Source organism: Lemur catta, chromosome 25, assembly GCF_020740605.2.
Source record: "Lemur catta isolate mLemCat1 chromosome 25, mLemCat1.pri, whole genome shotgun sequence".
NCBI classification, from domain to species: domain Eukaryota; kingdom Metazoa; phylum Chordata; class Mammalia; order Primates; family Lemuridae; genus Lemur; species Lemur catta.
In genome coordinates this window covers 9992832-10018148 of record NC_059152.1, presented here as the reverse complement: position 1 = coordinate 10018148, position 25317 = coordinate 9992832, and the positions used below count along the sequence as shown (strand labels likewise).

The 25317-nt window shown below is 40.9% G+C and overlaps 1 protein-coding gene and 1 non-coding gene across 4 annotated transcripts in view; both read right to left on the bottom strand.

The window, feature by feature from the left end:
* The window catches only part of MTR (5-methyltetrahydrofolate-homocysteine methyltransferase), a 93338-nt gene that overhangs the window by 64997 nt on the left and 3024 nt on the right, over positions 1 to 25317 (bottom strand). For 2 of the 3 annotated variants that reach the window (XM_045537275.1, XM_045537274.1), the window contains exons 2-12: positions 19999 to 20213; positions 17601 to 17690; positions 14977 to 15046; positions 13145 to 13237; positions 11449 to 11555; positions 8224 to 8283; positions 7368 to 7462; positions 5482 to 5582; positions 4284 to 4345; positions 3100 to 3167; positions 1074 to 1153 (exon numbers count right to left, since the gene is read on the bottom strand). In XM_045537275.1, the coding sequence (XP_045393231.1) occupies positions 1074 to 1153; positions 3100 to 3167; positions 4284 to 4345; positions 5482 to 5582; positions 7368 to 7462; positions 8224 to 8283; positions 11449 to 11555; positions 13145 to 13237; positions 14977 to 15046; positions 17601 to 17690; positions 19999 to 20213 (1041 nt within the window). The remainder of the gene's footprint in view (positions 1 to 1073; positions 1154 to 3099; positions 3168 to 4283; positions 4346 to 5481; positions 5583 to 7367; positions 7463 to 8223; positions 8284 to 11448; positions 11556 to 13144; positions 13238 to 14976; positions 15047 to 17600; positions 17691 to 19998; positions 20214 to 25317) is intronic. The other variant, XM_045537273.1, reaches the window with a different exon arrangement.
* LOC123627614 lies at positions 21363 to 21470 on the bottom strand. The gene has a single exon (XR_006731380.1). It is a non-coding gene; the product is annotated as a U6 spliceosomal RNA (small nuclear RNA).

Genomic DNA, 25317 nt, shown 5'->3' with positions numbered 1-25317 from the left:
GCTTTAAATTCTAGGAATGAAATAAAGCTTCCTGCTACATCTGACAAAAGCCACTTTTATGGGAGGGAGAGTATCATAAATCATAAATCCCACTTCTCCTAATCTCATCTCCTAATCTTCTCTGCCTTCTGGAATATAAAAAGAAAAAAGGGCTAGCCTGACCATAGTTGGCATGTTTATTAACCCAACTTCACACCCACTCATTGGGATCATTCTTTGCAACATGTTCTGAGTGAGAAAAGTTACATTACTTTTGCTGTCACTTGTATTTTATTTCACTTTTCACAGGATAACATAAGAGACAAAAATATTTCAATTTAGAGAGATCTTAAATGCAAAGCTATTCAAGAACATAATTCTCCATATGTGTTATCCGAAAGTTCTCTAAAAATCATACCTTATTTTTTTGGCTTAAAGTTACCATCTAAAATTTCATCAAAGTATTGAGACAAATATATGAAATTTAGTTATTTTTCTAACAGTTGGCACAATGACTATTTTACTAATGGAATCCTTCTTTGAATGCCAAAACTCATGCTTACAGGATTCTGTTGAGAAATAACAGAAAATAAACATTGCAACTTTTTCTAAAGAGTTGACACATGGCAAACGTAAGATTACAACAATAATATTTTGGAAGCAAACAAAATTTTCTAGCAAGGTGCTGCTGCCATTACCAAACACTGAGACTTGGCAGTTTGGAATTTTCAATAACTAGTAGCAACCTAACAATTAAAATTGTTAGGTTGTAGCCAAGAGCATGTTTTCAAAATAGTACGTGATAGAGACAGAATCACAGGGCTCTCCTAACCAGGGCACTGCCTGGGCAAATCACTTGGGCCTTCATTCATTTTTTACCCTGAAGTTGATGTCCTTCTCATTCCTGCCCTGCCTGGCAGAAAAAGAGGGTTCTTCCCCATAATTCATTTAAGTGCCAAGAAAAATATGTATTCTTCTTTGACCTAGTAAACAAGTTCTTTGGCACAAACATCACTACCACTTAGAATAAACATATTAAATACATTCTACAAATGGTTTCTGAAACCACGAACACCAACATCTTCCTGACTTACCAGACAGTAACATATGTCCTTCAAAAACAGTGGCAGGTGGAACTCTAGGCTTACAGTCTTTCACAGCTTTGGCAATTTCCCTGGGTTGAAAGAGAAAACACTAGATCCATTAATTCAGAATAAAATAAATTTAATGAAACTAATTTCAAGCAATGAAATTAAGTCTATTGAATGTAACTATGCATATAATTATAAACCTGCTTCCAAATGGGCAAGCAACAGTTATGCTTTTTAGTTTTCTCAGTAATGCAGAAAATTAATCTATAAACTTTAATTTTTATGTGCCTGCCCGGTCGGGTGTGCACTGGCTGCGTCAATTCTGCTTTCAGAGACATGGACCCGGGGCTACCCGACGGTTTGCACGAATGCAAACAGCAAACCTCCTCTCCTTCTTCCCCAAATCCACACATGTCCTTCACTCTAGCAAAGCCACACACAGAACATGTCCTTGCTTAATAGTTTAACAGAAAAAAGGCTTCAGCTTTGCGGAGCAGGGGCAGACAGGAGCAGAGGAGCTAAGGGCGGAGGGAATCGGGTCCTGCAGATGTTTTTACCGGAGCACACAGTAGGGAGCATGCAGAGCAGTAGAGCACTAAAGCTGCAACATGGTTACCCCTCAAAATTTGTTTTCGTCATTCACACTCTCTTCTACTTTATCAGCTTTAATGAATCATGTCTGTGATCAATCAGGAAAATCTGGCTACTCCACTAAATTTATCGGCACCAGGAAGAACTGCTCACTTTACTCCTCCCAAATTAGTAATGTGGATGTCTAAGTCAAAGCAGCAAATTTATACACAGACAGATATAAATATACATAGACACAAACACACAGAGATATTTAAAACAACTCCTCTTTTTGAAGAGGAAATGAACTTAAAAACAAAAAGAGGTAGTCTGTGATCCAAAGATAAGCTATAGTCAACTATTGATAGCTTTCGGATATTATTTCAAAGATGTTAAAAAAATTATGTTTATTAAGAGTCCATCACAGAAGTCACCAAAAGCCGTGAGCCATTAGGTCATTCAGCAGAGTGAACACATTATACGCACGAAGGCAGACGTGCAATAGGGAGACGACTGGCTCAAAATACACTCATCAGTCACTCTAGGGAAAACACAAACACAGCCATCCTAAACATGTTCTGTTTCACTGAATTCCAATCTTCCTATGAGCCACAGAACTGTCAGGAATTAAGCATACATGGCCATGCTCTTGCTTCACTCCCTTCCTTCATACACTCACTTGTAAACATGAATTAGGCAACAACTGTGTGCCAGGCAAGGGGAAGACACTTCCCTTGACCTCAAGCGGCCTGTCGTCTTGCTGTGTTCTCCTTCCAGGAGAGACTGAATCGAGGCAGGTGTTTGCCCACGAGAAATACAACACGAGCTGCCCCTCTTTCAGCATGCAAATATTACTCAGATATTTAAGAACAGAGTATCAGGATATCTCGGATTTGCTTTTACCACATTCCAGGGTGGAAAAGTTAGAGGATGAATAAAATAAGAACAGCAAAACGTTGAAAATTATGGCAACTATGTGTAACGCACATGGAGGGATTCATTTTATTATTTCTCTACGTTTACTTTTGGAATTTTTCATAGTATAAAGGCATTTAAGCTTGCTGGGGCTGCCGTAACCAAGTACCACAGACAGGATGGCTTAAAAACAGAAATTTATTTTCTTACAATTTGGAGGCCAGAAGTCTGAGGTCAAGATGTCAGCAGGGGTGGTTTCTTCTGAGGCCTCTCTCGTGGCTTGTAGGTGGCTGTCCTCTCCCTGTGTCTCTACGTGGTCTTCCCTCTCTGTGTGCATCTGTGTCCTCTTCTCACAAGGACACCAATCATATTGGATTAGGGTCCACCGTATGACCTCACTTTACCTTAACTACCTCTTTCAAGGCACTATCTCTAAATACAGTCACATTCTGAGACACTAGGAGTTAGGACTTCAACATAGAAATTTCGGGAGGACACAATTCAGCCCATGACAAGAGGTAAAATATTTAGAAGTGACTATTACCTGATATGATCTGGTGTTGAACCACAGCATCCACCAACTATATTGACCAAGCCATCCACAGCAAAGCTCTGCATTTAGGAAAAGCCAAAGTTTCCGTGAGTTCATCTGAATTTTAAATTCACCATCTATTCGGCATAAAAGCCATCTACATTTCCTGAATAACTAAGACTACACTAAAAAGAGAGCTAAACATACTCAACTCTAGACATGAAGATGTCACATGCCCTAGATATAAGGACAAACACGGAGAACAGTTCAGATACTATGAATTCCTCTGCACATTTAAAATACAACAGGAAATTTATTTGCCTATGTGCTGATATTAAAGAATTTTAACCCATTATGCTGAGCTGAATAAACGTGAGTTGGATAATACATTTTCAAACAACATTTAAAGTGAGTATCAGCTTTTATATTTAAATTAATTTAAAATTTTCTCAATAAAAATTCAGTTCCTCTGTCACACTGGTCACGTTCCAAGTACTCCAATTACGACACGTGGCAGTGGCTACACATAGGACAGCGTGGGTCCAGCATTTAACCATAGGCTAGAGAGGGAAGGACACAGTAACTGAGAGAGAAAGTCAGGGATCCGAGAAGTCAGAATACTGGAAAGATCATCCACATAAGATATTGGAACTATAAGAAGTCAAAAATAGTTGACAAGAGAATATCTGTGAGACAGGAACTAACAAGTTAAGGAATGGGGGCCAGGTGACCCAGGGGTCAGCAGATGAGTGCAATAAGGAGCAGTGGTGGGTGGTACGGTCTCATGACCCAGTATGGAAAGATGTCAGGTACCTGGGCGAGAGGGAGAATGACGGAAAGGACAACGGTGGGCCAGAAAGACACTCCCCACCCGGCAGTTTGAGGGGCATAAGGGGAAGAAGCCACCACTTGGGAGGGGTGCAGAGGAAGCAACGTCTCAGAGGTGAGCAAAGTCTCAATGAGTCTGAGCTGGACTCGCTGGGAATGTTCCAGTGGCCACCAGTGCCAGCTGAGGACAAGGCTGCTGAAAGCGGGCCCTTCCCAGGCCTCTGCCACCTTAATTCACAACAACTGATCTTTTCTTTGTTACACAGACAACGGGATTTCTTTGGGGGAAAATTCTGTTCCTAAATATTTTAAATCTGAAATTCTATCTCTCTGTCTCTTAAAAACCCAAGTGAAAGAGGATCCCTGACCTTCAGGTGCGTGGCCATCACAGAAGGCGTTTCATCGTAGTCACCAAAGGTGTTGGGAAGACCTGAGAAAGGATGGTTCAACCATTATTGGAAACTACCTTAACGTAGTTAAGTACGTTAAATACGTCAAATACATTAAATACATTAAGTACGTTAAATACGTAGTTAAATGTCATATTTTTGAAGGCTTTAGGTTAATATTAATAGTTATAAAATTTTACATTTATATTAAATGGTGATTACCCGCAAACACAAATAACAATACATAATAGTAACATAGCAAACACAGAAATACCACACTTAAAAAAGAATCACAGAGGAAAATAAACTTAATTTTTTTTCTATTTGAAAGAAAAGATGCACTGCTATGTCCTTCCCATGATGAAAATTCTTGGTACCTAGCTGCTTGGGGATGAGGGTGTAAGGAATACAACCTTTGAACTAATGAGCAATTAACATGCAATTAAAAACAATCAGTCTCCTTTCAAATACATTTTCCCAAGTAAGACTTTAGCCTCTAACTATCCAGTCCCCTGTTATATTTATCATCCCCTTCTAGTTATCTTATTCCTGGTGGGAAATAAAATTTATTGTGCATTAAAATGTACATACTTGGGGAAAGCAGACTGGAAAATGATTTTAGCTAAGTAACTAAGCAGTGCTCAAAAACATTCACAGGGAAATCTGGTTAACCCAAAACAAACTACCAATATTTAATTGGACGGTTTGAGAATTGTCCACAAATATCTTCGGAACATTTACATACCGTAAACTACAAGTCCTAGCTTTTAGAGAAGAAAATGGTAACAACACACAAGATTCTTCTTTTGCTCTTCTGCTACTAGAGTGGACCAGAGAAAAGGGCTCCCTCTCCTCTCCCTTGCGCCCATCTCTCTGGCCACATCCACATGGCAAGCACTGTCGTCACCAAAAGCAAGGCTCTGGTCATTATGTGACTAGCCTCAATCCTGCAAGTTACGCCCTCTTTAAAGGCTTTATCCTGAGCCAAACTATTCTTTCAGGTCTAAAGAGAAACACTGGTGTAGACCCAAATACTCTGCATTTAGAAAATCCCTTTTGAGCGCCAACTACACACCAACACCTGCAAAACAAATTCTTTTAATGAAGATCTGTTACCCCATCTGCCCCTGTCTTGTGTGTCTGTATCTCCCCATGTGTGAGGCCCTGAAACACACACCTGCGTTGGGGTAACAGAGGACATAGGCTGTTGTACATTTTCCAATGGTTTCAATAAAGGGTCTCATTTCAGCTGCACCCAAAGCGCAATTTAATCCAATGCTGGAAAAACGCAGAGAAGATATTAGAAGCATCATCTCTCATTCAAAATATTTATGCATATAAAGTTATGATGAAGGGAAGAAAATATCTAAAGCCAAGAGGACAATACATTTCCTAATTCAAAGCACCTTTATTCAACTGTAGTCAAAGCCATCTCACTGAGGTCCCCTGCAGCACTGAGCACTTTTGTCACATCTCCAACTTCATATGATCTTAAGAACCCTGTCTATGGATGTGACTCGTTAAATAAGTTCACAGATTGGCTAATGGTTTATTGTGGGATAGAAATGCCAGCAAACTAACACTGCAAAAAAGGATCTGATCTGAAAGCAGTACTTAAGGGAAGGGAAAAGGAAAATCTTGGAAGTGGAAGGAACGTGAAACGGTAGAAAGATGCCACCCTGCAAGTCCAGAAGACCAGGACTTGGCTCCTGCTCTGTAAGTAGAGTCCCTGCCATCCGACAGCGGGGGCCCCCGAGGTCTTCCAGAATTTAAGAAACAATTATGAAGCTACTGGACTATATAATCGCTTATGTTTTCATGTTTTACTTTTTTTTCTTCTACTCTGATTCCTAAATGCAATCTGGTATCCTAGATTGGGTCCTGGAATAGAAAAAGGACATTAATGGAAAACTCTTGACATCTGAATAAAGTCTGGAGTTTAGTTAACACAGGTTGAGTGTCGCTAATCTGAAAACTCATCTGTTGAGTTTTCCTCATCTGTTGAATGAAGAAAATAATACCCCATCAGTTCTCAGGGTTATGGTTAAGTTCAAACTCAATATCATATATGAAAATGTTTTATAAACTGTATGTTACTGAAAGCTCGGCCACTTGTCCACGAGGCCCAATCAGAAGAACATGGACACGTGATTTGGGGAGGAGGACAAGAGACATTTTATTACTTTGCCAGCAGATGAGGAAGATGGAGACTCCTGTCTGAAATGCCATCGCCCTGATAATAAGCAGAAGCACAGAGCTTTTAAAGGCTGGGCTCTCAGCTTCAGGCAATTGCTGTTCAACTACACTTGGAGATTCTGATCCTCCCGTCTCTGCTGAAGACAATCTCGTGACCCCCACCCAGGACCTCCCTTCCCCAGGCCTGGGCTGGGCCATCTCCTTTAGCACAAATAACAAAAGACTGATCCTGCCCCTCCCAACCACTGGGCAGGGATGCGGGCTTTGGTTCTCAAAAAGGATGCAGGATGCTTTAAAGGGACAGAAAATATTGTTGCTGCTTTTTTCAGGCCATTCCCTCTGTTACATGTTCCCCACTCCCAATGTCTCCCTTCCATGTCTATGGGGGCGGGTGTGACTACTCTGGTACACTCCCACCTCAGCCTCTCGAGCAGCTGGGACTACAGGTGTGCACCAACTGTGCCCGGATGCCATGATAATTTTAAAGATAAAAACCTAAGCTTTAGAATTCCCACCTTATTCCAAGCTAGACTGTTTCTGGTGGCCCCATAAACAGGGAGGGGCATTGACCTAAAAGTGCAAGTGACTGATAATAGCTTTCAAGTGTTACCCAGCCAAGCATAGTCTCAACTGCAAGAGGGACACGCACAGACAAACGGGCGACCGTCTGGCTGGCCCAGGAGGTATGAGAACTCTCCCATCCCTCAGTTGACCCTTCCGAATCCCTTAGGGAAAGGTCTGAAAGTCCTTAAAGGAAGTGGTCCAAGTGGCAACATGTGGAAGCGGTCCCCTCCCAGGTCACGTTCTGTGTCAAGCAGAAAAGACCCCCACAAAAGGAAGGGAGTCAGGGGAAGACGGGTCACTCACCAGAGCGGGTCTGCGTGAGACACGCTGACGACAAACGCCTCTCCTGTCTGTCCCGACAGAGTCCGCCCGCTTTTATCAACAATCGTTCCTGAAATCTGAATTCACAAAGTAAATGAAGTCAACAACATAGACTTAAGAATGTAACCACAAAAGCAAAATAAAATCAACGGGCTGACTTTCTTTGTTCTTTCCTGAGGCAGAGAACGGTGGAGCTCAAACTCCAAGGAACAGACACGGGGGCCAAGCGATGGGTGGGGGGCGGGGGGAGGTGGTAAGAAACAGGGGAAAGGGGAAGTCGCCGAGGCAAAAGCAGGGACCAAAACAGCTTTAGAGTTCACAGGTCTAGACCCATCAGGGGCACCTTTCCCAGAGTTACCTTAGGTTATCCGGACCACCTGCTGGCAAACATCTGACTTACCTAACACCCTGGATTTGGATTCTATGCTACTCTCACCTAGCAATCTTAGGACTCTCACGTAGGTCTGCCTGTTGGGTTAATAAATTGGCAGCCTGGTGTCTTCAGGCACCGGTACATGGCAGCCGGCATGCAAGGCCACCCCTTCCTGGGCCCTAATGAGACTGACGGTCTTTGAACCTTTGGCTTTAGAGGACCAATAGGGCCAGGCTTCTTGCTGCCTTCCACCAGCCACTTCTCGATTCATTTTCCTGGCCTCTCCAGAGATAAGACAGCCACTGATCTAGAAGTGGTGGCAGGGAAGCGAACAGAGGAAGTTTAAGTAGGTGGTTTGTAAAAGATACCATCAATAGATCTACTCTCCAAGGGGAGGAAAGAAACATATGCTAAAATGGCAATTATTAATAAAAGAATTTATCACGCAAACCTTTTAGAACTTACAAAGATAGGCCGGGGAGCGTACTTTTCCTCAAAAAGTTTCTGGAGTGCAAACAAGGCTGCCTGTCAGGGGAAAACAGGAAGACCATCGTTATTTCTGAAAGACTGTGTCCAAGGTCAGTCTAACTGCCTGATCAGAACGCATCCTTATTCAAGAACTCTTCGGGTAAGACATACAAAGAGCTCTCTGGGGAGAAGAAAACTGTCTTCTCTATAAGGCACGACCCCAGAACCTCTTTCGCAAGTATAATACCATACATACTAAAACAAAACAAACTCTGACAACGTTCCCCTACAAACAAATACTTCCTCTGAGAAATACTATGACTCTTTTCAAATGTATGTATGAATCTCATTTCAGATATATTCTTCATCTTGTTTGTTACTGCTCTTATTGTCAAAATGTATACCAGTATTGCTTTTAAATTATAATTTACTGGCCAGGCACAGTGACCCATGCCTGTAATCCTAGCACTCTGGGAGGCCAAGGCAGGAGGATCATTTGAGGTCGGGAGTTCGAGACCAGCCTAAGCAATAGTGAGATCCCATCTCTATTAAAAATAGAAAAGTTAGCTGGGCGTCATGGCGCACGCCTGCAGTCCCAGCTACTTGGGAGGCTGAGATAGAAGAATTGCTTGAGCCCAAGAGCTTGAGGTTGCAGTGAGCTGTGCACTCTAGTCTGGGCGACAGAGTGAGATTCTGTCTCAAAAGAAAAAAAAAAATTACAATTTATTTACCGGAGATTCACAAAACAATTTCTAAAGAGATGTATAAAAGAGAACCCAATAAAAGTGATGTATGAAGTATGAAGTAGGGTAGTCATCTAGCTTTGAGCTGATAGCAGCTCCCTGCATGCAAGGGTTTTAGCAAATGGTAAAAAAAACAAAGTTCAATAATTCTGAATGTGGGCCGGGTGCGGTGGCTCACTCTTGTAATCCTAGCACTCTGGGAGGCCAAGGCGGGAGGATCGTTTGAGCTCAGGAGTTCGAGACCAGCCTGAGCAAGAGCGAGACCCCGTCTCTACTAAAAATAGAAAGAAATGATTTGGACAGCTAAAAAAATAGAGAGAGAAAAAATTAGCCAGGCATGGTGGCGCATGCCTGTAGTCCCAGCTACTCAGGAGGCTGAGGCAGGAGGATTGCTTGAGCCCAGGAGTCTGAGGTTGCTGTGAGCTAGGCAGACGCCACGGCACTCTAGCCCGGGCAACAGAGTGAGACCCTGTCTCAAAAAATTAAATTAAATTAAATTAAATTCTGAATGTGTGGTCTTATGTTCACACCAATTAAATAACTAAAGATTTGATGAAACTGTAAAGTACTAGTGGGGGAAGGACCTTTTTTCCTCCTTATCTTGCACTGAGGAGTACCCCTATAAGTACAGTTCCCCCCTTGCTCCCAATAAAACAGAATCTGTAAATTCAACCACACAAAATTAAAATTCTCCTACACAATTAAACAAACAAACACCGCAATAGTATCACCATCGCCACCGTAAATAAAGTCAAAAGACAAACAACAAACTGGAGGGCAGAATTTGCGACTCATTACTGACAAGGGACTGACTTCCTTAGTAAAAGCCTCAATAAAAAAGACCAAAAATCCAAGGGCACTGGACATAAATCACAAAAAAAGGAAACATAAATGGCTCTAAAAGTAAAGAAAGATGTTCAATTTCATTAACAGTAAGAAAAATGCAAATTAAAACTACAGTGAGGCACCACTTTTCATCTGTCAAATTGGAAAAGGTCAAAAAGTTTAATAATACACGGTGTGAGAGAAGATGTAATGAAAGCAGCACTACTGTAACACTGCTTGCTGATGGCTGTATAAATGAGAACAATACCAAAGGAAGGTACTAAAGATAAAAATTAACAAAGCATGTACCCTTTGATGCCACAATTTCACTTGTAGAAATTGCATCCTACATGTACGCTGTGCAAAGTCATATGTTTAAAGATATTTGTTTTCACCCCATATGCTTATCTACCTTTGTATATATGTAAGGAACACAAAGACACACAAACACATATGCTCATATCTGTTTAGAATCTGTCAGGATTCCCAAAGGAGCAGTAGCAGTTGTCTCCGGGAAAGGAGCTAGACACACCAAGGAACTAGAAGGAAGAATATTTACTTTTCATTCCATATATTTATGTTTTTTTTCTTTTCTTTTTTTTTTTTTTTTTTTGAGACAGGATCTCATTCTATTCCCTGGGCTAGCTTGCAGTGGTGTCATCATGGCTCACTGTAACCTCAAACCTGGGCTCAAGCAACCCTCCTGACTCAGCCTCCTGAGTAGCTGGGACTACAGATGAGTGCCACCATGCCCAGCTAATTTTTCTATCTTTTGTAGAGATGGGGTCTTTTTTTTTTTTTTTTTTTTGAGACAGAGTCTCACTCTGTTGCCCAGGCTAGAGTGTCATGGCGTCAGCCTAGCTCACAGCAACCTCAAACTCCTGGGCTCAAGCAATTCTTCTGCCTCAGCCTCCCGAGTAGCTGGGACTATTGGCATGCGCCACCATGCCCGGCTAATTTTTTATGTATACATTTTTAGTTGTTCAGGTAATTTCTTTCTATTTTTAGTAGAGACAGGGTCTCACCCTTGCTCAGGCTGGTCTCAAACTCCTGAGCTCAAACGATCCGTCCGCCACAGCCTCCCAGAGTGCTAGGATTACAGGCGTGAGCCACCACGCCCAGCCCTTATCTTTCTTGATTTTGACCTAATACCAAAATTTATTGGAGGCCAAATTTGGACCAATTGCGGTAGAGCATAAAAACATGTTACCAGCATGTTTTCACCTGGCCTGAGATGGGGTCTTGCTCTTGCTCTGGCTGGTCTCAAACTCCTGACCTCAAGTGATCCTCCTGCCTTGGCCTTCCAAAGTGCTAGCATTACAAGCAAGAGCCACAGCACCCAGCCTAAGTATCTTTTGAATTTAGAACCATGAGCATGTATTTATTACCTACACATATAGGCACTTATGGTAGCTATATATGAAAATATTTATTTTCATAATTGAAAAATTGTTTTTTTAAAAGCTAAAAGAATAGTGTTTTGAAGTTTTTCTTATTGCACTGGCTTGATAAAAATATTCAAAATAAAATGGAGCAAATATAGGAAATTTATTTAACTTTGATAATGGCCATTATTTTCTTCTTACCATTAATACATTAGGGGATTCATCACAGCCCTCACCCCAGTGCTGTCCTTTTTTCTCCCTTCACTCACCTTGGCATTGGCAGTATCAAAAATCGTTTCAATGAGTAAGATATCAACCCCACCATCCAGAAGCCCTTTGGCTTGCTCTTTGTATGCTTCAACAAGTTCATCAAATGCTGCAAAAGATAAATCACACCCAGCACATCGGTCATCAATTTTATAGAACAGCCCCAGGGTATGCTGAATGCAGGTCTCGAACCTGTGAACCATTAGGGGTTTACAACAGACAGTTTAAAGAAAACACTGCCCTTTTGTAAGAAACAGTAGGCAGCAACAGAAGGTAAACAAGTAAACGGAACACAGTTGTTCCTAAACACTCGCAACACAGTTGTTCCTAAACACTCGCCACTTAACCTCCAACTTTCCATGTGTGAGCTGAAGAGTGGGTGAGCAGGTGTGTGAATTTCTTGAGCCATGTACCTTACTTCAACATCTTTAAAATTCACTCCATGGATCACTTTAATCAACCAATTAAGAGATGAGTGTGAGAAACGTCACACTGATTCGGATGCATCACAGGTTGAGCTGAAATCTCACTCCCTTTCTGGTAAAAGGCTGCAGTCCCAGGGATTTTGTCCCGGCTCTTACAGCAATTCTTTCAGAGAGGAAACCCATCTGCTGGGCAATTTCAGTCTCAAACAAATGTGTTCAATCCCTCCAAGGTAAAATTTTTGTTAGAAACGTCTTGAGTTGTTTATTTCCACCTGAGAGGTCATCCCTCTCCCCATTTTATCTCCCAACCATCAAAGAAAAAAATGCTCAGCTATTCAACAGAGACGCCTAAATTTATATTTGCTGTACAAATGCACAGGAAGTCCTCACGTAACATCATCAACAGGTTCTCAGAAGCCGTGACTTCAAGCAGGCGACGTATAACAAAACCAGCGTTTTTCCTCATTGTCATAATGAAACAGCAGTGAAGGAAACCGTGTTATTCGAGGTTTCTGGACATCATTTTGCTTAAAGTCGCAGTTTCCAAGAACCTGCTGAGGACGTTACATGAGGACTTGCTGTGCGTCACCTTATATGGCCAGCACCGTGTCCAGACCAGAGAGGGCGTCAACGACACATAAGCATGGGACGAGCCAACTCCTGGTGACATGCAAAGTTCTAGAACCAAAACCCACAAACTGTACTGGCCTGAACTCGTTACTTACACAAAATCCATTACCAGACACGGCATCATTACTATTCAGCTCTGATACCTTAATTCTTTTTGTTTTTTATAGTCTTAACGCTTAGAAATTGACCTTGATTTCTGGACTTTTTTGTCCAATCTCCATACAAGCATGTTTATATATGCCAGTTCATAATGCTAGTATGTTTAGATAGTTTGGATGCTTTCTAATAAATTAAATGGGGATATAGTGGGTTATTTTATAATAGACGAAGGCCTAGTATCCAAAACTTGCTCAGCTTCTCAATTTAAAGCTTTATTTCTATCATTGTTATTTCCACAGCTGATACAGAAGCACTAACGCAGCACCATATACATCTGAAAGCAAGTTCAAATAATAATAATAGCATCTAACTTTTTATTTAGATGTCTGCTATACTCCAAGTACTGTTGTAAGCCCTTTACGTGGATTAAGTCACAGTAACTGTGAGGTAGACACTGTCATTGGTCCCATTTTACAGATTTACAGATTACTGAAGCACAGAGGTACTTGCCCAAGAACAATGATTGTGTACGAGAAATACTCACTGATGTTCCTGTAATCTGGTCTTTCCACGGATGGGGACACAGAGAGTGTCTTATTAGTTGGGCCCAGAGCTCCTGCCACAAACCTCTTAATCCCTTTGGGAAAAGAAAAACAAGCGTGAAATCTAAATGACTCAATCTTTTCGTTGCGAATCAACAGGCTGTAAGATTTTTTCTGGAACACAGGTCTACAATCCTTTGTCCACAACTCTGAAATCCAAAAAGCTCTAAAAGCCCAATTTTTTTCTTTAGTTTGACAACACAACTGACCTCTATTAAACAAGAGGCTATTTATAATCTTTATCCCACTTCAGTAGGATGATTAATAGACTTTGCTAATATATATTTGATCACGGGGGTTGCCCCAGATTTCACTGAGGAAATCACGTTATATAGAAGATGAGCATAAATTATCACTAAACCAATTCAAAAAAACTCTGAATTCTCACACATCTGACCTCAAAGCATTTCAGTAAGCAATCCTTTCCTAACACCATAGCTGTGTTTGGACAAATTATCTGTCCTCCTATTCTGAAGAAAATTTAAAGGTCCTAAACGTAACGCAGGTCCTGCAAATTTGCCTCACGGCAGCATTCAACCTGAAATGTTCTCTAGCACCTCACTGCAGGCCCTTCACTGGGGGAAAATATCAGATCAGGACCAACAATTACAAAGCCTGGAATCGAAGTATGAAGCAGATTAAATCTTACTTGACTAACTCTTTAATAACCTTTCCTTTTGGCTGGAGTCTAGGTGTTTCTAAAGTGGCCTGGGAAGTTTTGTTCCTTTACATATCGCAACAGAAGCCAGGGGTCATACTGCTCATTGGGCGATTCTAGACACTCACTAATCTGGGCTATGCTTTATAATTTAACTAAAGACTAACAACTAGTTGATAATCCAATTGGAACAGGTTTACAGGCCCACATATTCTTTATCTTCCCCAAAGCTGAGCAGGAATGTGGGTATAAGAAAAATGTCCTTATCTCTCCTTGCTTTAGCTAGTTCAATATCCTCTGACCTGTGACTGTAGTGATGTAACAGTCTGTGCATTTCCATGGATTTAAACATTATGTCTCAGAAACAGAGTTCCCGTAAATTGCTTTGGTCTTCATTAGTATGCTGTGCGTCACTCCATAACGATTTTGCTTTACTCTTGGCAATAACTTCACATTTCCAAATCTTCAGGGGCTCCGTAGATTTCTTCTATTCCTTTCCCTCCCACCAGCTGGTGCCCAAGTGTTCTGATGGCAGCCAGCCAGGAGGCTAGTTATTTCAGGAGTCACTTTTCAAGTTCCAGCAAGACTGAATCTAATGCCACACTCTTCTGTGCGCTGCACAGAGCCTTCAAGGACATCAGGAGTATAAAGGGGAAAATGTTCAAAAGACAATCTTTCCACCTAGATAAGCCAATCATGGGGAGGAGGCTGGGCTTTAAAAGGATGAGATGAAATATCCTAATGATAGCCAAAATAATCAAAACAGACAGCTGTCACTTAATAACCTGATGATGTGCTTCCAGAAGGAGAAAAATCATTTTAGCTCTCAATACCCAAGGAAGTCATGCACCTGGCTACAAAACCAGGCTGTAACCACCAGCAGGGTAAAACAGTAAACCCTGAGCCCAAGGCCCAGAGTGATAGCATCGATTCAGAGACACTGAATACTTGATTATGAAACTGCAGAAAAGTAACCTACAAACAAGTCAAATACAGTGTCTGCAGTGTTGCTTGTAAGTCAAAGGTCATGCAAAGAAAAACTGCAATAAGGACAGCACATTATAGCTGAGAACATCCAAGGAATCATGTGCACAAAAAGGGAAGAATGTTCCTTACCCGTCTGGAGAGTTATCTCCTCTGCAGCTTTTCTGGCCACTCCCGCAGAGCACTTGTTCATCTCGTAGGCCTAATGTATCAACCGCAAACGTTAGCTTGTCCTTCGGTTCCTTCATACAATAAGTAATGAATTCATAATCGCGTAATACCCAGTTTTATTCAGTAAGGAAATATAGAATGAATTTATCTGAGGTCTGAGTTAAATCCTAGCCAAGAAGGCCTATCAGCCCCAGCCTTGAAAGGCAGTAGGGAAAGGCATGAATCCTCGGGAACTGCTGTTAGATTCTCTCAAATCATGAGCTGGCTGGTAAAAAGAGCGATCTCTAGACATTTGTCAGAGAATTAAGCTGATGCAGTTAAATATTCTGAGAATTAATTAAAAAATATAGTAATGGGAAAAGCATAGGCTTCAGAGGCAGGAGACTCGGATTCAAGGATAAGCTCAGTCACTGCCGGATCGGGAAGTTCCACAGCAACGTCCCCAGGCCTTGACTTCTTTCCCTGTACAATCGTTGGAATCAGTGGTTCCGAATTTTTTGTAGATTATTAACCTCTTGAGAATTTGATAAAGTACAATGAACCCTCTCACCAAGAAACAAAAAGAATATACACACACAGTGTTACCTATGGTGTAAGGAGGTTTATGGCCACGTCAGGAGGTCTCAGATTTGTGATCGTCAAGATCCATTCCAATTCTGAGAGCCCATGTGTCTTGAATCCTTACATACAGTAATTAAAAAACCACAATATCCTAGATAGGGGTTGGCAAACCATGGCTCATAGGATGTATCTGGTCCACTGCCTATTTTTGTAAATAAAGTTTTATTGGAATATAGGATGCCGATTTATTTACATATTATCTGTGGCTGGTTTTGCAGTACAATGACAGAATTGAGTAGTTGTAAGAGACTATGTGGCCAACAAAGCCTAAAATGTTTACTATCTGGCCCTTTAGAAAAAATGTTTGCCAACTCCTGCTCTAAAATAATACATATAACTGGAACACTATTTCATTTTCCCTTGATAACCGGAATGGCACTCAATCTCACAACACCCCAGTACCACGAGAAAAATCCGTGTCGGGGCACTTGGGGCTACTTACATGAAAACAGGAGCATGTGTCTGGAAATATCCCACAAAGAAGTGGGGACATCAGCATCTACTATGTACTTCCATCACTAACATTTTTCAAAATTTAAATGTGGAAGCATCATGTTGATTAAAAGGAAACCAAATCTGCCACCCATACCTATTAGGATGGCTACTATCAAAAAAATAGAGAACAAAAATTGTTGGCAAGGATGTGAAAATATGGAAACCTTTGTTCACCGCTGGTGGGAATGTAAAATGGCACAGCCACTGTGAAGAACAGTATGGCAATTCCTCCAAAAATTAAACACAGAACTACTGTATGATCCAGCAACTCTACTTCTGCCTATATACAAAAAAATTGAATGCAAGGACTCAAACACATATTTCACACACATGTTCATTGCAGCAATACTCTATATTCACAGCAGCAAAAAGGAAAAAGCAACCCAAATGTTCACCAGCAGATAAATGATAAGCAAAATGTGGTACATACACACAGTGGAATATTATTCAACCTTAAAAAGGAAGGAAATTCGGACACACATAACATGGATGAACTTTGAGGATATTATGCTAAGTGAAATAAGCTAATCACAAAAGGCCAAATACCACATGATTCAACTTACATGAAGTACCTAGAATACTCAAATTCATAGAGATAGAAATTAGAATAGGCTGGGTGAGGTGGCTCATGCCTGTAATCCTAGCACTCTGGGGGGCCAAAGTGGGAGGATTCACTTAAGCTCAAAAGTTCAAGACCAGCCTGAGCAAGAGCCAGACCCCATCTCTACTAAAAACAGAAAAATTAGCCGGGCATCGAGACATGCACCTATAGTCCCAGCTACATGGGAGGCTGAGGCAAGAGGATCGCTTGAGCCCAGGAGTTTGAGGTTGTAGCAAGCTATGATGATGCCACTGCACTCTACTGAGGGCAACAAAACAAGACTCTGTCGGGAAAAAAAAAAAAAAAAAAAAGAGGGTAGAATAGGGCGTGCCATGGGCTGTGGAGTGGGGAGGAGTGGGGAGTTATTTTCTAATAGATACAGAGTTTCAGTTCGGGAAGATGAAGTTTCCGAGATGAATAGTGATGACGGTAGCGTAACACTGTGAATGTACTTAATGTCACCGAACTGTACACTTAAAAATAGTTAAGATGGTAAATTTCATGTTATATGTATTTTACTACAATTTAAAAAAAAGAAAGAAAGAAAGCAAATCTGCCACCTGATACTTAGAAAGGCCTCATAATACTGGGTGCATACAGCCAATGATTATGCCTTTATCAACAGCCACGGCATAATAAGTATCATTTCATGTGATTATTACTTGCCCACAAAAGAAGCCAGTTTTGGAAAACGAACAGGCTGCTGTGTTCGTAAGCAGAAGAGCTTCAAACCATTTTCCTGTCTCACCGCAGCAGGTAACTAGACACCAGCTTGACTCTGCAGCTTCTCGGGGCTTCCTCACTGGCAACTACCAATGCAGCAAATGCTCGTGAACATCTTAGAGAAGTGGGAAAATGGAATTCTTACCAAGTGTTCAAGGCCATAATCGGCTTGGGCGATACTGGTGCTGCTAAAAGTATTTGTCTCAATGATATCTGCCCCGGCCAGCAAGTATTCCTGCAACAAAACATAATACTGTCGATTCTTATGAGTTTTAAAGTCCCTGTCCCCCAACAACAAACATGTCCTTTCACCACCACCACACTATCTTTTGACCACTTAGTAAGACAAGGCTCGAGATGCAGAAGGGTGTAAGGATTTCACAGAAAGGCATGTGCTATATATAAACAAAGAACCATAGAAGTTGAATTCAGACTAATTAACATGCTGAAGTTACATGAATTTAATCAAGTTCCTTAAACTCGCTGAGTCTCAGTCTCCTCATCTGAAAATATTATAGCCCTACTTCACAGGGTGCCTATACGTTAATACAAGAAGCATATCAAATGTCTGGCACACCGTGGGCACTAACAAACGTTAGTTCTGTTCCTTGACCTTCTCTCTGCTTCAGCACAAGCTGATCCCCACTGAGAACTGCACTGTCTCTGAGATCTCAAATTCTGGCCACAATTTTTCCAGTCCACATCTGCCAGTCCCTCTGAACCAGATCTGCACCCTAGCTGGAATCTTGAGCACTTAGGTGCCTCACTGTTCTCCCTGTTTGAAACCCATCTTGCTGGCTTCATTCTTTAGACATTATCTCAACCTCAATTTGACTAGTACCCTGGAATCTCTTGACCACCTTGGTTTTCCAGTAGTGAGTAAACTCAATCCCTCCTAAGTTGATGGACATTTGCAGAAGAGCTGGGAAATGAAACCAAGATATACATATTTATAATAACAATAAGTCACAAACATCCTAAATATCCATCAACAGGGAAATAGCTAAATAACTATAATACATTATTTTATGACATGCTATGTGACAGCTAAAAAAAACATTGTGTACATCTGCATATACTGACATGGAAAGATCTTACAAAGTACAGCTAAGTAGAAAAGTAAAATAGAATGAAATGTAAAGCATGACACCATTAAATTTAAAACACACAAACAGTACTGCGAGTTTTCTACATATATTCACCTATGTATACACACATATACTTATATATAAATACATAACGAAATGATCTGGAAAGATACACACCAACTAATATCAGTGGTTATCTCTTGGGGGAAAAAATTACAATCTGGAATATGGTCAAATGCGAATTTATTCTTATCTATGAGATTTGTTTTACAAGAACTACTTTAAGTTTTTAAAAAATATTAATAGTAAGAAAAACTGAAAACAGCCTTAATGCCTAAGAATAAGGGGATTAGCTAAGTAAATGATGATATATACATAGACTATGAAGTTATTAAAACCACGTTTCAGAATATTTAATGCTCATGGTATATAAGTAAAAATGCAAATTTATGAAGCAATATAATACCAATTAAATGTTTAAAAATCTAAGTATAATATGGAAGTAAAACTCTATAGAAATCAAGCACGTGGGAGGGGGGAGGAGGGGATAGGTAAATTCACACCTAACAGGTACAATGCTCACTATCTGGGGGATGGGCACACTTAGAACTTTGACTCAAACTGTATAAATGCAATTTATGTAACCAAAATGTTTATACCCCTGTAATAGTCTGGAAAAAAAAAATCCAAGTATAGAAAATTAGACTAAAATATAAAGTAAAATACATAAATGGTAGCTATGTCTTGGAATTTTATAATGGGAGAGAGCCCGCTTCCTGGTTCAGAGACAGCATCTTCTCACCGTGTCCTCGCCTGGCAGAGAATGCCATCACACTGGGCATTAGGATTTAACATGAATCTTGGGGTGGACACAGACATAGACCACAGCAGCGTCCTTCTAGGACGAGACATGAGAGCTTGCTTTCTCTCTGCGCTCCACCATGTGAGGACACAGCGAGAGGACAGCTGTCTGTGAACCAGGAAGTGGCCCTCACCCGAAACAGGTACTGCTGGCACCTTGTTCATGGACTTCCAGCTTCTAGAACTGTGAGAAATAAAGGCGTACTTGTTTAAGCCACTCAGTCTATGGTAATTTGTTACAGCAGCCTGAGCTAAGATACTACCTTTCACTATTTCTTCATCAGGGCTGTTGTAGTGACTTAAATAAGACAGTGAATGTAAAAATGCTGATTTATCCAGGATTTTAAGGTTGTTTTCACTGGAGTTTAAATGCCTCAAGGGCAGAAAACCTACCTTCCTCATCTCCTTATCTTGAGTGCCCAACACAGTGCATGACTTCTGTCTGGTGTCCAATACCTGCTTTCGGAATAAACCGCCCACCTGTTTCTTCTGTATTCTCCAGAGCACCACTCGGCACAGTAGTCTTCCCTTGGTACATGAAACAGCTTGCAGAGTAACAGAATGAATCTATACAGGAACCTGGGAATACTTTACCTTATGGATTTGGTAGATGATATCGGGCTGAGTTATACTTAAAATGTCATTGTTGCCTTTCAGTGGCCTGGCATGATCTTTAAATTCTTGACCTTGGAAGTGTTCTTCACTTAGCTTGTGACGCTGGATCATGGTCCCCATCCCTCCATCTAGCACCATAATCCTCTTCCGCAGAAGGGCTTCAATGTCATCCCGCAGGGTTTTCTTCACACCTGCTTTAAAGAAAAGTGAAAATTTGACTTTAAAGAATGAAAGACAAAGAAAGACGTGTGAGTGGGGACTTCAGAGTCATTTATAATAAGCCACAACAGGGAGTAAATGGAGCTCATAAAAGACACACTCAAAACTCCACGGCATTAGAAAAATGCGGTCCAAAAATGTTGTCATTAAGTTCTAACAATGTCTAATACAATAAAAGATTGTACACAGCACAAAATTACTGGTGAAGCACCAAGCCAAGGTCAAAGTCGGCTGTAGCTATTCCTTTTTCAGAGATAAGGAAGACATGCGGCAATGAGCCAGTGACACAGGGGATGCCAGGCTGCTAAAGAGAGTCCTCAAAGCTCTCTTTCCTCTGTTAATTCTGTGCAGATGCTCCCTTAATAGGGAGATTCAGCAGGGATAATTGAAAACCATCAGTAATTCCAAACTGCCCTTTAAAATGTTAGTTTGGATTGTTCCTCCCACCTGCTGCCAGCGCTAATAATGGCCTGCAGACAGGGTTTTACTCACCTCTGCTCCATGTATTAGATAATAACTGGCCAACACTCTCAAACTTCTCAACTCTCCCCGTGCTCCTGCACTTCTAATTCCTCGTCTTGAAAAGGACCCAATGCTTACTCCTTCCGATGCTACTTTCTGGCTTCTAAGAACTATTGGAAAGCCACAAAACTGTGCTGACTGGAGTCACTAAAAATTCATAATGTTGAGTCTGGTCTTTGGTTCACCTTTTCTTGTCTTCTCACAATACTCTGGACATCTGCTGTCCCAACCTCTATTTCTTTTAGCACCAAATCCCTTCCATCCTTCTCACTCTACAAGTGATTTCTCCCAATCCTGTACAAAGAAGTCTTCTGCGGGAAGCTCCTCAAATTCACACCCTCTCCACCTCCAAACCCTCTTGCAGCTTGGCTCACTCTGTCTCCCCTCTCTGCGCCTAAGGAAGACCACGTGATCACCACCGCCCCCACGCCTCCCACGCTCTCCCTCTACCCCTTCCCCCCTCCGTATCTTCCTGATCTGGCTTCCTCCTCCACCACTCTCCTGAAATTGCTTTCTGAAGTCACGCAAGGCCTAATTATCAAAAACACCTGGCCCCAATCTTAGACCAATTTCTTTTTTTTTTTAATTTTTGTATAAAATATTTTAATATGGAACGCTTCACGAATTTGCATGTCATCCATTTCGCATAGGCCATGCTAATCTTCTCTGTTTCGTTCCAATTTTGGTATATATGCTGCTGAAGCAAGCACACAGACCCAGATTTCAAACTGTGCACCTGGTATCGCCTTCTAGAACACACACCTGTCTCTCAATCTAATGTTCAAAACCAAACTTGCTACCTTCTCTGTCTCATGTCCCTATTTCTGTGAATGGTAATACTCTTTCCACAAGCCTAACCTTAAAATCTCAGTATAACCTGACTCCTTATTCTCCTCAATAACCGGCATCTACTCAGATCCCAAATTTTATACATTTGATCTCCCAAATGCCACTCACATGGGTCCCACCTTCTACCCCCAGGGCCAACCCCTCTCTTTAAGCCCTCACTACACATGCAAGCCATCACAAATCTTTGAGCTTCAGTTTGCATCCATGTAAATGAGATCATAGAACTGGAGTTGGCTTGTCAACTATCAAGTGTCCCGCAAAGGTAAGAAATCACCACCATACCTGGTCACCTGGTGTTCCAATCAACCCTATGCACCACTACCAGATTAATCGTCCTATAGAACAATTTTAAACCAGTGGCTTCCCCTGCTCAAACACCTTCAACAGCTCCTATGGCCTAGCAGAATGAACACAAATTACTCAGAACAAACCACAATGACGCCAGTCCATCTTGTCAACATTCCTTCTGTACTCAGTGAGAGTGGAGCAAAGCTCAAGTGAAATGGGGCTGGTTCTAAGTTATTTGAGCTCCTTGGAGGAAAAGACTATTTAGACCAACTCATCTCAATGCCTAGCAACACTGAGAATAGTACCTGGCACCTAAATGTTCAATAAAGATTTCCTTAATTAAGATGACAAAAAAGTGAGGGAAAACGACGAGGAAGAGGCCACGGTCATTTAAAACCCAAACTCGTAATGTAAGAATATTTGTATGCTAGCATTGGGTGCACACTTACAACCCTGCCTTGTCTTACTGTCCAGAGTCTCAGGTACACAGTATGGGAACAGGGGCTAGATGATGGCCAAGGAGCTATTAACCTGCACGAAGGCTAGTCTAGCAACCTGCAAGGGAAATTCGCAATATGCAGTATCTGGTTTCTTTCCTAAAGGGCAATATGTTTCTCCCTTCCAAAGCCAGCTCACTGGCTAATTGTGTTTATTGAATTTGCAGGTGAGAGAAAACACTTCCTGATGAAGGAACAAAGTTAAGATCCAATGATCCAATCAGTAGTACTTCAAGTACCAAAGGAAATACAGAAAAAAGGAAGGGCTTGATGAGGCATGTATCATAGAAAGATGAAAGCCAATTCAACCTATAGTCAACAAAGCAAATTCAGATGTGGCATTGATTTGGACCCTCTCTGCCCCAACATGACTGTCCTATCAGCTTCCAAGCATTCAGAGTTTGAGCTAATGGTGGCAGGGTAAGAAAAGCCAAGAAATCTGGGTTTTAGTTCCAGCTCCCCTAAGTAACTACAAGATTTTAGACAAGACTTCCTGTTTCAACAAAACCGGGAAACATCACCCTGCCTTCATCATCAGAACTGTGATAATAAAATGGAATCATGTGTTGAGAGCTGGGCCTCTCAAGTCACATAGTCACAAAATGAGACGTACATACTTGATATATGGTAAACATCTGATAAATGTTAGCTCCTCCTATTATGTCGTTATTAGCACATAGCTAGGACTGAAACTCTAAAGATTGTGTTCTACATAAGACAAAGTCCAGTGAGCTGTGAAAAAATATCATGGAAAGCCTAAAGCTCTCAGTTGTTCACACTGGGGCAAGAATGGCATATTCACAGGTTTGGAAATGAACATCAATCTGGCAGAAAGAAGACAATACTTAGTGAAAACAATTAAATGGAGGTAATTTCAAATGAGCAATGAGAAGAGAAAGGACTAAAAACTTCAACCTATATGCCCAATTGAATTCCTTTCTTGAAAGTCCAACCTGAAATGAGATCATGTGAGCTTAAGCGGGTGACTGAATCCTAAGACTAAAGGGAGCATGGCGGAGGTGGGAGGAGTGGGGAAGAAGTTGTAAAATTTCATGTTCAAAAGATATGCAAACTTTCTAGAGGGAAAAAAATGCAGTATTTTCCACAATGAAATATGTCCTTTGGCATCAGCAAAATGGTCAATCAATATCAAATTATTTTCACGTCTTTCTCCTTCTATCGCCTCCACTGAGCAAGTGCACACGTTTAGCAAATCTGACTGTGGACAGTGCCTACACTCCTCCTCCCATCTTCACAAAAGGTCTTTGTACTTTCCACGGGGCCCCTACTTTTCAGTCCAGAAATACAAAGTTTGTTTTCAGTCTTTCAGATAGTTCACTATTTACCATAAAAAAATCCAGCCCCCGACACACGAAAATTCTGAGCTCTTGTTTGTTGAGTGACTACATAAGCAACAGATCAAAGGTTTTTTTTGAAGACACTAAACATCTTTTTTGTTGTTTTTTTTTTTTTTTTGAGAAACTTGACAAACTTATCCTATAAAATGTGGAAGACCTATATGACTTTGACTGGGGAGAAGCATCTTAAGACTCAAAAACACTCTAATTTTTTTTTTTAAAAAGATGAATTTGATTATATAAAAACTAAGGATTTCTGTTAAATTAAGATCGCTATAGGCAAAAAAAGTAGACGATGTATCGGGGAAAGAGTTTTCCATGTCTAAAACTAAAAGGGACTGACACCTAGAATGTACAAGGAGCTCCCACAAATCAAAGAGAAAAATGAGCAAAAGATATAAATAATCGGGGAAAGGAAACTGAATAACCAGCAAGTATATGAAGAGATGCTCAAATTCATTAGCTATCAGAGAAATGTGAATTAAAATGAAATGTACCAATTTATGCTCAATAGATGGGCAATAATTAGAATATTAAATAATGCCAAAGAAAGTCTGAACCCTCAAGTATGCTTGCTGGAATATAGACAGAAATATCCATTCTGGAGAATAGCCTAGCAGGACTTAGTAAAAAAAAATTATATTTTTTTAAGATACAGGGTCTCACTCTTGCTCAGGCCGGTCTCCAACTCCTGAGCTCAAGCAATCCTCCTGCCTCGGCCTCCCAGAGTGCTGGGATCACAGGCGTGGGCCATTGCACCAGCCTTAGTAAAATTAAGTATGCAGAAAACCCAGCCATCCCACTCTGGGGTGTATTTCCAAAGCAAGTTTCATATAGGTCCACAAGAGAACACATAAGAGGGTGTTCACAGGAGTGGGCAAGTTGGAGGCAACCTTGGGAAATGGCTTAGTAAACTGTGGCAGATGCTCACTGTGGACCACACGCTGATAACCAGATACACCGCAGTGACACAGCTGGTTCTCTAGGACAGAATATTACGTGAAAAAGTTAGAAATGGTTAACCACCAAGATACCATTTAAATTAATAATTTAATTTATATTAATAATATAAAATAATTTATATTATTATTTATATTATATCATTGTATTATATATTATATTATTTAAATTAATGATTTAAATAATAAATTAAAAATATGTACACAGACTAGAGTATACAAGAAAATGTACAAACATATGGATATATGTGAAATAGGCTGTCTATGGAAACAAGAGAACTGTGAATGGTAAATACAGACAAAAGGGAATACATCACAAAACACATACAAGCAGGGATTGTATGGACTGAATACAAAACACCTCTGCCAACAGAGGGCCTTAAAAATCCACTTACTCACATGCTTATGTTTCCTTTAGACGATAATGTGAGATTTCCCATTTAGAGAAACTAAGAAGATGTCTTGGTACAAGTGTTCACTGCTCTTATCCTGTATTTCCCCAGCTTTGGCAGGAGGAGGTTACCTTTCACTGACTTCTAATTACCATCAGAACTTTCTGAAAAGAGTAAGTCACCTTAACAATTCTCCTTTCTCTTGGCAAAGTGG